Below are 13,453 nucleotides of genomic sequence, written 5' to 3'. Positions count from 1 at the left end.
ACAATGGACATGATCTTTTCTATCCGTCAGCTACAAGAAAAATGCAGGGAGCAACGACTGCCATTACATACTGCGTTCGTCGATCTGACAAAGGCTTTTGATACAGTCAGTAGATCAGGACTGTACATGGTACTTAGAAAAATTGGCTGTCCCTCAATACTGCTGCAGCTCATCATCTCATTCCACGAAAATATGAATGCCATCAAACAGTTTCAACATCAATAGCGGAGTAAAGCAAGGTTGTGTCTTAGAACCAACCCTTTTTAGCACTTATTTTGCTGTCTTACTACAACACGCATTCAAAGAGTCACCAGGGTATGTCTTCCTCTATTGGAGAACTGATAGGTCGCTCTTCAATCTTGCTCGACTCAAGGCCAAGACCTAGATCAACAAAACAACAGTACGAGACCTTCTCTCTGCCGATGATACTGCTCTTGTTGCTCTCAGAGAATCAACCCTACAAACAATATTGGACCGCCTATCAGCAGCATGCAAGGTCTTTAGCTTGGTCATCAGTGTTAAGATAACAGTCATCCTAACTCAAGAGATGCAGAGAAGAGCCATATATGGCTGAAGGACAAGGAACTTGAGACAGTGGACAGGTTCTGTTACCTGGGGTCTACCATCAGCTCTACTACATCTCTTGATTATGAGATCAACATCATGATAGGGAAGGCAGTCACAGCTTTTGAAAGACTGACAACAAAGCATGGGAAAACAAAATATTAACCATCAAAGCAAAGATCAAGATTTACGAAGCATGTGTCTTCAGCACACTCCTTTATGGATCTGAAACATAGACCTTTACAGCAGGCAAGAAAAGCGCCTAGACATTTTCTATCTCAGATGCTGCTGCAAGATCTTGGGCATTTCGAGGCGTGACAAGGTTACAAATGTTACAGTGTTGGCACGGGCAAACCTCCAGAGCATGGCAGCTATGCTGTGTTTAAAAAGATTGAGATGGGTGGGTCAGGTCAAGAGAATGGACGATAACCGGATTCCGAAGCAACTTTTCTATGGAGAACTTGTCCAGGGAAAGAGTCCAAGAGGAAGACCAAAATTGAGGTACAAAAACACCTGCAAAAACTGCTTATCTAAGCTTGGAGTAGATGTTAGCATCTGGGAAGAAATAGCTGAGGACAGGAAAACATGTAAGAAAATGATAAAGGAAAGAACTATAATGCAAGAGAGCAGCCTTAGAAACAACCAGGCTGAGAAGCGCCAACGACGAAAGAAAAACAGCGGAAATACAGAACTTCGATCCGCGTCACTGACATGCAAGCACTGCGACAGAATCTGCGCTTCAAACATAGGAAGAATTAGCCTTGAAAGAAACTGCATGATGACAACCTTGAGACCATCTTAAGCTAAATTGACCGTCTGAATAGACGAATAATAATAATAACAATAATAATAACAACAACAACAACAATACTAACAATAATTAAAATCTTATTATAATGGAGCTAAGCCCGTTTGTGGGGTCAGTAAAAACTTTTTACACAGGTGCCCATAAAATGTACAAAAATATGATTCAGACGAGAATTGCCCCAAAGGGTTACGTGGGCATATTTTCAATTTTTTGGGTTGATTTTTCAGGTTTGATGGTTTTTCCTGTAAATCGAAGATCTCTGATGTTTTCACTCTACCTTTAGCCATTTCATATTTTACTGGGGACTACTTCCGTTTCGAACCCGAGCTTTGTTGTGCGTGTGAGTAGTTTGCAAGAACAGAAGTGCGATTTGTGCTTTGTTGTGTGTGTGCCACAGAGTTCTACTTTATTGGAGAAGTTAACACGGACATAAGTGCGGTTTGTGTTTTGTTGTGTGTGTGCCAAAGATTTGTACTTTTTTGCTGTAGTTAGTAAGAACAGAAGTGTTGTTTGTGTTTTGACGTGTGTGTATGCCACATAGTTCTGTTTCAGCTGCTTCTATAGGCCCACGGAATATTAGTTGTTGTTTTTTTGGACTGGGGCCTACTTCTGTTTCATATTGTGCTTTATCGAGTAAATGGATCAAGTTGCACATCTTATCAAGACGCATGCAACCAACTTGGACTGGTCGATGGTGACACTGAGAAGAATGCAGTAACGTAAGAAGCATCTCCCTGTTTTGGACCCCAGTTACGTCTTGCCTTTACAACCATTCCCATCTATTGTCGCCCCGCTGATCCTCTCTCATTTTGGCACAAGCACAAATTGGAACTGTGCCGGGACATTATGATGAGAGACAAGATCACAGAGTTGAATCCGCAGATTGAGAACTAAGTGTTGCTACAACTTCAGCACATTCTTGATAATGATGAAACGAATCTGCATAAAGACTTTCAGCTGCCACCTGCAGAACACAGTCACGTTGAGGGAGAACAACCAAGATTTGTCCACGAGGAGTTCAATTTTGACACAAAAAACCTGCGAGAGAAGGAGAATCAAGAGTACCCAAAGCTTAATGAAGAACAAAGAGTCGTGTGTGATGCTGTGATAGAGTCATTTGTACAGAAGCAAGGCAAGATATTTGCGCTGGAGGCAAGTGGAGGGTTTGGGGAAAACCCACCCTATAAGCCTGATTCTTGCGGCTGTCCGTTCCTTTAAGAAGATCGCCCTTGCTACAGCTCTGTCAGGCAGTGCAGCAACTCTGCTCTCAAATGGCAGAACATTACACAGCAGATGCAAAATACCTCTGTGTGTGAACGAACAGTCCATGTGCAGTGTGAGTCCCCGAGATGCCAGTGGCACTTTATTACGCCAAACAGAGCTGCTCATCATTGACGAAGTATCGATGGACCACAAACACATCTTTAAAGCCATAGACCGAACGCTTCAAGACATATGTGGGAATAACTCTCTGTTCGGTGGGCTAACTGTGCTGATGTCAGGTGACTGGCGCCAAATACTACCAGTAGTTCGCCATGGCTCAAGATCACAAATAGTCAATGCAACCCTGAAATCATCATATCTGTGGGAGCATGTTAATGTGCTCAGACTGACAAGAAACATGAGGATTTTGCTTACAGATGAGACTGTTAATTTCTCCAACTGTCTACTGAACATTGGTGATGGCAAACACAACGTATGCAAGCAAATCGGGGAGTTTGCGATAAAACTGCCCGATAACATCACAGTGAACAACGAACGAGAGTTGATAAATTTTGTCTTCGGTAACTTTCAGTCTAACACAAATCCTGACTGGCTGGCTTCCCACTGCATCATCTGTCCCACCGACACAGAAGAAGACTGAATCAATATCCTGATCCTGCAGTCCTTTTCCCGGAGAAGAAAAAGTCCACAGGATCAGTGATTCGGTGGAAGAAAATGAACACCAATACCCCATCGAATTGATCAATTCTCTATGTCCGTCAGGTATGCCAGCCCACAAACTGATATTGCCATTTTGCTGAGAAATTTGGATCCCACAAACAGCCGCTGCAACGGGACTCGATATGTGGTTCAACCTAGGCCTTCTCAGTCTGAGAAAGCCTAGGGTTCAACACCTTCATCAACATGTAATTTATGTAGTCGTTGCTTGCGGTCCACATGCCAGAAAGAGTCTTTTCATCCCAAGGATTCCCCTCATGCCCTCAGACAACATATTTCCCTTCCATATGCTACGGAAACAATTTCCGGTAAGACCTGCTTTTGCAATGACTGCTAACAAAGATCAGGGACGGACTTTGAAAAGGAAAGGGGTTTCTTTACAGGACGATTTTTTCACATTGACAATTATATGTCGAAATGAGTCGTGTTAGGTCCAGGGACTCTATTAGGATACATGCAAACAGACCTGCTGCCCAGGACAGAGTTCCAGATGGTGCATATACCAGCAATGTCTTCTACACAGAGGTCCTACGGCAATGAATCTGGTACCGGTACAAGCATTTTATCTTGGGCTTTCCTATCACTATATCACCGTTCGTAGAACAGGTCTGTGTCTAGTAATAATAATAGTAGTAAAAATGATAATGACTGAGAAACATTCTCAGCTTCCCGGGAAGCATACAACGTAAGGAACTGCTTAAGCGCTCAAACACTAACAGAACATCATTGGGCCCCTGATTCGAACCCCACGACCTTACGGTCGTACAACGTACAACGTTTGCTGTCATGACAGTTTACAGTGTAAGTGAGGGTACGGTAATAGATAAGGAGGGAGAAAACGCTTGGTTTACAACCACAAAATACAGAGTACATAATATGGTCGCTTGTTAAGCACAAGGGGGCTATCCCGAAAAATGCTGTTTTGAGAAAATCGAAGGTAAAGGTTTTGCCCTTTGTTCAGTTACTTTAAAAGACAAGGAGAGTTTTCTCTATAACCAAACAAATAAACACACCAATGAAACCAAACTTCTCATATAAGTAGAGTAAAGCCCAATTCTGGAAACCTCCGAAATATGGGCTAGCCTGCCTGTCCTTAAAAGCGACTATATAGAAGCAACCGAAATGTGATTCCTTAGTAAATTTTAGTTACTAGACTGCTGAGAATTTCTTGGAAGGGAAAGAAATCAAATGAGGTACCGGTGGTTCTTGAAGAAGCTCACGTGAGCTGCTCGTTACGGGAAGGTGGTACCAAAAATTGGGCTCTTTAAAAAATCTGTCATGTGTACAACGTTTGCTGTTTTAACTTGTTTTCAGTGCAATTGAGAGTAATAGATAGGGATTTGAATGGCTATAAGCATCATTCCTGGTGTCGAGTCTCAGGCTTATACAACAATTTTACAATATAAAAATACCCATCCCCCCTCTAACCCCCCCCCCCCAAAAAAATTTAAATATCCCAACCCAAGCCAAAACAACCATACCAACAAAAACAATGCAGACAAACCAAAAGCCAGTAAAAAAAACCCCAACAAAACAACAAAAACAAACAAACAGTAACGAAACTAAACAAACACCAACAAAGAATAAAACTACCATGTTGGAGTCGTTGAGCAAGAAGGCAGCTCCCTGGTTGCCAAAGTAGATGTACATGATGTACGGGTGGATCAGGTAGCCGAGATAGGACAGACGACTCAGCACGATCAACGGTTTCCACGACAGGAGCCAGTTCACAGGACCTGGTGGAGGGGAGGGGGAAGGGATTAATAAGTCATTGAACCGGAAAAGGTTGTAATCAGTTGTCACAATTTTACAGGGGCCAGATAAATACCTCAAACGTTATAGGGAAGTAAACGTAAAAAGAGAGAGAGAGGGGGGGCTTTGGGGTGTTTTTTTTGTGTGTTTTTTTTTGGGGGGGGGGTATTTTTTGGGAGTTTCTTTGGTTGTGTTTTATTTTGTTTTGTTTTCTAAATAAGGTTCTTGCTTATCATTTTTTCGGAATTGTGCTCTTATTCTTTATAAACAACCAAATTACCCAAACTGTGTCAATGGGGCGTTAAGCATTTGCAATCACATTAATTTGTAGAACAAGATGTGTCTAAATTGTGTCGATACTGGCAATAAACTTTTACAATTACATCATATACACATAGCAGTTATCTTTAGTTTAGATTTAGTAATACTTTTACAAAACTTGCAACACAGTTTGGTCATTTTGTTTTATCCCTTGCCCATTTATATGAGATTGACGCCATCTGATTAGTAGAAAAAAAGTGCGTATGATAGTGTCCAATAGCGTATTACGTGCATTCTTCGTATAACAAGTAACTGTAATAACAGATAGAGATTCCAGGATTATAGATGTAAGTCATTGACCTGAGAACGGTGATGATTTTAGATGTAATGGTGGTGATGAGTCATGATGAGGGATTGCGTTTAAGTAATGTTAGTGTTAGTCCCATCTTCCTCTGCTCCAATGAGTCACGAGGGACGTGGGCACCCTCTATCCCGTTCCCTACTGGAACCATCTTTACGTCACCGTGAAGTTCCGAAATGGTGGGCACAGTCTCTGTTAAGGTGGCATTGTTAGTGTTAGCCTATTCTATCGGACTAAGACAAGTGTCGAGAGGAGCTAATTGGGAAGACAGCATAGTGGCAGGTATGTTGGAGTATTTGTAAGCGGGTTGTAGGTAGCAAGTTGGCAAACAAATAATGATCTTTAAAAATGCAGCATTCTACTCCCTGATCATTTAAGCCTCATTAAGCTTGCAGAGATTCTGACACAAGTTCCTCGGATCGAATCCAAGTCGAGAGGGCACAATTTACCCATAACATTGTATCACCTCTCCTCAAGGGGAGCCACACAGTTAGGTCATAGGAGTGCTGAAGATTAGAGGCTTTTCTAGAGAGTAGCATACAAAGAAAAGAAGGTGGAGAGATAGGGACGGTTGATGTCGGATGGGGGAAAAAAAGGAAATCACCCATGCAGGTCTCTCGTAAGCCATGTCGTTCGTGACTAATTCGCCCTGTCGCCGAAAAACAGACTATACTATACTACACAATATTATTATAATAACAAAAGTGTATCTAAACTGTGTCGATGCTGGTGTATAATCATTAAGTCTACAGCTACAAAGGACTTCTCACCTCCGTATCCCGAAGCACAGGCAATGACGACCCAGCTGATGGCGACAGCCCACACCGACTTGGACAAAGCGTTGTAGAGAGCAGCAACTTCTGTAGAGCTGGGGTCCTTAGCAGTTATGTCGCCATGGATACCGTAAACAACCGCGAGGCCGGTTGCCACGGCAACGGCCCAGCCAATGACCACCACGTACTGCCGATGTAAAATGGGCGACAAAATACATAAAGGAAATCAAAATGTACAACAACAACTCTGCAAAATATACGACAAGGATTGTGTTTTCTCGACTTGGAGGGAAGAGAATCCCACTACTCTCCTATGGAAATTCTAAACAATCCAAAGGCCGGTTGCCATAGCAGCAGCCCAACCAATCATCATGCTTACTATTATGTACTGCCAATATGTGCAACGTACAATCACGTGGCATAAAAACAAGGATTATTATATTATTATCAAGACTTGTAACTCAAAGAATGCCACTAATGTCTTTTGTAAGTTTGTCGCACCAGGCTGCATCACATCAGAAATAGCCCATTCCCGTCGACGTGTGTTGTAAAATATCAAATTATGCGCTCTGAAGTGTTTCCGGTTCATTATGTAGACCATCATCTTCACCCAGTCCCAGATCTGCAATAGATATCAGCAATCATTATTCTACTTTCATTCCTTTGCTCGGATGCTCTTACAAAAGCTACGTTTCCCTGATCTTTCCCTGTTACCCATTGGCCCAGGTCGCTCTGGGCCTACCCCTGCCTCGTTTGCCTTCAATTTTGTCAGAGAGATCTAGATGCTCAAAACCCTTATGTCATTCAGGTTTCCCAAAATTTGCATTTATCATTTCCTGATTATTTTTAAGAATGAGCGTCCCACGTGGGCCTCATCAAGCACTACCTCATTTAAGTAGATCACTATAATATTTCAAAACTCAATTTTAGCCAAATGAGGGCATGCGGGGGAGGGGGAAGGATTTATTCTAAACATTAAAAAAAATTTTTTTTTGGGGGGGTCGGGGTGCGTCGATGGGAAGTAAAACCTCTTCTTTTCTATCAAACGTCCTGATCTCTCCCCCTTTTCTTTATAGACGATTCATTAGTAACACCTCTAACCTTAGACACCTGTATGACCTATTTGTGTTGCAAGTGTTTTTATTTTAGGAAACATTTACGGCAATTGCAACACAAACAGGTCATATTATTAGTGCCGAAGATTAGAGGTGTTATACAAGAGAGTAACAAACACAAAAGAAGGAGGAGAGATAAGGACGAAAGATGTTGCAAATTGTTGTCTTGTGAGAGTATTATGGGACTTGCGACACAAATAGGTCATAAAAGTGCCGACGATGTTACATGTGCCATAAAACTCTTACTTAAACTAAGCTAAAGTAAACTAAGTGTAAAAGATCAGGCTATTGGTGACCTATTCGCGTTGCTAGTGCTGTAAAAATTCTACTTAAACTAAACGAAACTGAATGAAGCGTAAAATATGAAGCTGTCAGAGTGAAGAAGGGGCACGCCATACCCACTGAATGGCGATCTGGCCGCCGTGTCGCGCCATGAGGTAGCCGGCCAAAATTCCGATGACAAAGGGTCCTACTCTGGTGTTGGGAGCTAAGTAGTAGTCTGTAAATCTGTCCGCTTGTGGGTTGGTGTGACTGAGGAAAACAGGCTGATACAGTTTGGACACTGATGGTTGGTGGGTGCACTTGAGTGGTTTGCTCCTTCTTTGCCATCAAACATATAATAATATTATTTTTATTATGTCCACCACCTTTTTTTCTTTGAACATGTGTGCAGCACCTTTAATCTTCCGCACTTGTGGGATCTACTTATGTCATAAGTGATGTAAAAAGCCTACGAAATAAATTTAAGAATCCCCAAAAAATAACCCTACAAAGCCAAAAACTAAACAAAAAAAGGGCAACTGTTATCTAGGCAAGAGCATCATTCATTATCCTCAGGAATATAAGGATGTCTAAGGAACTGGGATTGAACACCAAGCTGAGAATCTTCAAAAGAAGAGTGAAGACTGTTCTACTTTTGGCTAACACCAAAGGTGGTATCTGTTCTCAGCTTCTCCTCCGGTGCCCACTGGTTTAGCGAGGCGGATACTGCCCCGAGGCACCCGAGGGACGGAGAAATCTGCCCCTCTTTCTTATTGAGCGGATGGTTATCGTCCATTATAAAAAAAGAAGACTGTTCTACTGTATGGTTCAGAGATATGGAGGCTCACAGCATCAATAGCAAGGAAACTGTAGAGCTTCATAAATGGATGTAAAAAAGGGATAGTGGTACGATCGAGTCAAAAATGCTCAACTGTGAGAAAGAACAAGCCAAAGGCCAGTAAAGGAAGACATACAGGTGAAGAAATGGAAATGGATTGGGCACACCCGGAGGAGATCCCCGACAAGCATCATTAGACAAACTTTGACGTGGAATCCACAAGGAAAACGTAAGAAAGGAAGACCAAAGATGACATGGAGGCAAGCGGTAAAAGCGGAAATGAAAAATGCGAGGACATAATGGAAACAGCTAGAAAATGATGCACAGGACAGATGCTGGAAAAATGTTGTTAACGGCCTTTCCTCCACTGGGATTTTAAAAGGGCAAGAGAGAGAGAGAGAGAGAGGGGGGGGGAGAGAGAGAGAGAGAGAGAGAGAGAGAGATCTAGTTGTGCTGTAAGGACGTAAAACGCTAACTAAATAAATACATTTTTAAAGTCCGAAAACGTCATCAGCAATAACAACAACAGCAGCAGCAACAGCAACAACAACAACAGCTGTGGTGTAATTGTGTTGAAATTGTGACGTGAAACGCTTACTAAATAACTAAAAAAACAAAACAAAAGGGGGAAAAAAGCACCCCCCCTCCCCCTCAACAAATCAACCAAAAAAATCGACAAAGCAACAACAACAACAATAAAAAGAACGAAAAACAAACAAGCAACGACATAAAATTAAAAAGTTCGACTCGTTAAACAACAAAACCACTCACCCCATGGCAAAGTCCGAAGCCACCCAACCTCTATTCAAGCTGAGGACACCAGTCACTATCCAGCTGGACAACAGAACCGTCCCACACACTGCTAGGCCTGCGTACATATTGTTTCAGGGTGGTGGGGGGAGGGGGGAGGTGGAGGAGAGACGATTGATAAGTTAGTTTAGGTTTAGTAAAAGTGGGCTGGGTTAGAGGGGGGAGGGGGGTGATAAAAATGGGGAAGAGAAAGGGAAAGCGTTGAAAAGTTCTAAAACCGAAATATATCAAGTTATAAAAGTACACCGCCCATTTTTAATATAATTTATTGATAAGTATAGCTTCAGGAATATTATTCTAACTGTCGGGGGAAAAACACGACCCCCCCCCCCCCCCGAACAAACCTGTAATATATCTCTGTAATATCTATTTAATGAGCAATAACGGTGCTTGGTTCACTATCGTTAATTGCCGTAGTTATGTCTCCTTGTTAAAATTAATTAATTTGGAAGTCGTCAGGATGAACAATTAAAGTTAAGATTCAGTAGTGTCATAAACATCCAACATGGTCGATTGCTGATTTCATTGTAAGGTTGTTGTGCTGAGCTATCCATGCGTATCCAATTGCCAAACTATAATGAGGCCGCACAGATTTGGCGACGTGGATTAAATTTGTGAAGTTACTAAAGATTAATGCTACGCAGGTATTTCTTCACTCCATCGAGCTACAAGCTGTCCAGAATATCAGGTTAGTTCGACTTTGAGCACAGTAAAGATAATACGTACAACAGACCTGTCACTGTTTGGCAGAATCGATGAATTTTTGTGCCAACGAAAGGAAAGTTTTCAGACTATGATGAAAGATTAAAGTTCTACTTAGAGGCTAGATTTTAGTTCTGTTAATGACTATTCCAAGCAACGAGCAATATTTTTGACAGTGATTGGTGCGCAGCAGTTTAGATTACTCATTGGCGTGTGCATGCCCACAGCATCACAGATGAATCCTTTCAGGGACTGTGTACATTGCTACGCAATCATTATGAGCCCCCACCTTCTAAATTCCTCCGACGAGCTACTTTTGAAGCTAGGATACGCGACAAACAGGTGAGACCGTTAAACCTTCATAGCAGAACTAAGAAAGTTAGCTGACTACTGCGACTTTGGAGCTCAACTGGAAGAGCGACTTTGTGAGAAATTTGTAAGCGGCATTAATGATGAAAGTTTTCAACGTAAACTGCTCGCAAAAACAGACTTGACACTCCGTCAGGCTGTTAAAATAGCAGTGACTACAATGGCTACAGAAGAAGCAGCTAGAGAGCGTCAACTTCAGGGCCCAGACAGGCATAGAAATGACACATCTCTAAACTTTTCCAAGTCTCAACGTAAACCATCTCACAACCCGTGTGGTCGTTGTGGTGGTCCTCATGCCCCACATGCTTCCAAGTTTTAAAATGAGAAGAGTTCAATTGTTCTAAGAAAGGTCACATATCCAAAATGTTAGATCTAAGCCAAAGTCAACAAAGTTTATGCCAGCAGCGCCGCCAAATAAAGCAAAATGGTAGAGCAAATCACAAAAAAACACAGACACACAATCTGATAAAAAAGCTGATAAAGACAACTTCCATCTTTTTGCCATGACTGAATCAAGGTCTAGAGTCAGACCCATAGATGTGGAGCTCATTGTCAACAAGTACCCAGGGAAATTTCAGGTTGACACCGGTGCGTCTCTGTCCGTGATGACTTTAAATGATTTTCATCCTTTCAAACTTCCTGCCCTTCACAAGTCCAACAAAGCTCTCAACGCCTAATTAGAAGACACCAAGACCAAATTCGAGTCACATGTTGTGATTTTGAAATGTCTCTTTCTGATCAGTCAACGGTAGAAAAAAGGGAAGAAAGTGTACTGAAAGAAAGGTGCGAGTTGGGGAGGGAAGAAAGTGTACCGAAAGAAAGGTGTGAGTTAAAGATGAATGAAAGAAACACTCAGAGTGCTGACAAACAGGAAAATGTTTCATGTCTTCTATCTGAGCAAAGCCCTGTATCAGAGCCCCCTCCGCTCTGGTTGCACCATTCCTAACAGTAGCAACAACAGTGTGTCTCTCGATCCTGTTATTACAGAATCCCCTCATTCCCCTCCTGCACTGAGAAGGTCTAGCAGACAACGCAAAACGCCAGACAGGCCTGTCTTATAGTCGCCTTTAGGTTTCGCACCCCACGATGTCTCTACTTGGATTGCAGTAGACCATGTGTATTTGTTGCAAATGATTATAGCCCTATCCTTGTTACTAATGTTACTCTGTTAGTGTAAACAAATTTAGTATGTGAATGATTTGTGTTCTATTGCGACGACCGTTTGAAATTTGATTTCATTTTGAATTTGATCAATTTAGCCCAAATTCAGTTTCCTTCATTTTGGTCTTTTGGCTCAGTCAATAAGAAACGCTTAAAAAGGAAGGAATGTAATACGTCTCTGTAATATCTGTTTAATCAGCTATAACTTTGTTTGGTTCACCATCGTTAATTGCCGTGTTATTTCTCCTTGTTAGAATTCATTAATTTGGAAGTCTTAAGGATGAACAATTAGAGTTAAGATTCAGTACTGTCATAAACATCCAACATGGTCGGAAACTGATTTCAGATTACGGTTGTTGCTCTGAACTATCCATGTGTATCCAAACTATGATGAGGTATCACCAAACCAAACCAAACAAAACATCATAAGTCCATAGGAGAGGGGGTGGGCTAGGGTGGGGGGGCGATGTGAAGGTTTGAAACATTATTCCGAGGTACACGCTAGTATAATAGAACGAATAGACTCACAGTATAAACGAACAGACTCACTAGTAGAATGGAACGAACAGACTCACTAGTAGAATGGAACAAACAGGAGAGGGCTGACCAAGTAGAACTGCATGTCAGTAGCCAGGTACCAAGTCTGCCCCATACACTGTAACAGAAAAAAGAACATTTTGTCTCGGCCATGGCAAATTGTAATTGTCTAAATCATTTTTGCGGGTAGTTGGAGAGCGCTACTGGTAGCAAATATCTATCATTGTCAAAGTCATTTGCTGCGGGTGGTTGGAGGGCGCCACTTGTAGGTCCTACTCCTTTACTTTCCCTCTGATGTTTCTGCCTTACTTTTTACCAGTACAAAGCTACCCTAGAATTTAAAAAATTTCTACCTGCTAAATGCCTAGTTTTGAGAAATTTGAAGTTAAAAATTTGGAGTTTTCCAGCACGGTCCATCTTTTTCGAATGCAATTCTTTGAACATCTTGATATAGCGACTCCTAATAATCTTACGATTTTGATAGAGCGGATAGAGCAACTTAAACGGCCAAAAAAGTCGGATAGAACTTTGTGTAGCCTTAAGGTAGCGAATTGTCGAGGTCATTTTCTGCGGGAGTTTGGAGGGTGCCACTGCCAGGTCCTGCTTCTTTGTTTTCCCTCTGATATTTCTGTCTTACTTATCATTGTGATTGCGGGTTCGGGGGTTGGAGCCTCAGCTTGGTCCGACTTAATGTTCCAGGGAAAGGCACTTTACACGAATATCCCACTTGGCTCGGTCCTTTCGGAGATGGACGTTAAACTAGTAGCCTCTTAAATTATCTGACAATGTTGAAAAGGGCGTTAAACCAACACCATTTCACCATTTTCACTTTTTATTGTGTTTATGAGCTTCTCTTTACTCCATCAGACAACGTCATTTTTTCCCTGAAGGGTTATTTTGTTACTGGTTGCTTTATTTATGTCTGTTTCTTGTTTTGTGGTATGAGTTAGTGTCTGAGCGGTTGGCGGGTGCTCTGGTGTAGTTTGTTCTTTCTTTCCTATCGAACAACTACTGTCCTTATTGCATCTCCTCCTTTCTGTGTTCGTATTGTTACTTTCTTGCAACACCTATATCTAATCTTCGGGCGTATATGACCTTATTGTGTTAAAAGAGTCGTAACACTCATACTAAAACGAGGAGGAATAGGAGGAGGAGGAGGAGGGGATGAAGGAGGGGGAGGGGAAGGGAGGAGGAGGAGGA

General features: G+C 41.9%; 1 protein-coding gene across 1 annotated transcript in view; it reads right to left on the bottom strand.

Annotated features, from left to right (window-relative positions):
- The window catches only part of LOC101845490 (O-acyltransferase like protein), a gene marked incomplete in the record, with an annotated part of 38,690 nt that overhangs the window by 6,891 nt on the left and 18,346 nt on the right, over positions 1–13,453 (bottom strand). Inside the window, 5 exon segments of the mRNA XM_013087016.2 lie at positions 4,907–5,049; positions 6,458–6,647; positions 7,974–8,106; positions 9,446–9,556; positions 12,292–12,371. Coding sequence (XP_012942470.2) covers positions 4,907–5,049; positions 6,458–6,647; positions 7,974–8,106; positions 9,446–9,556; positions 12,292–12,371 — 657 coding nt within the window.

This window comes from Aplysia californica, unplaced genomic scaffold (genome assembly GCF_000002075.1).
Source record: "Aplysia californica isolate F4 #8 unplaced genomic scaffold, AplCal3.0 scaffold00533, whole genome shotgun sequence".
NCBI classification, from domain to species: domain Eukaryota; kingdom Metazoa; phylum Mollusca; class Gastropoda; order Aplysiida; family Aplysiidae; genus Aplysia; species Aplysia californica.
Note: the sequence above shows the minus strand (reverse complement) of the source record. Positions and strands in the feature narration are given on the sequence as shown.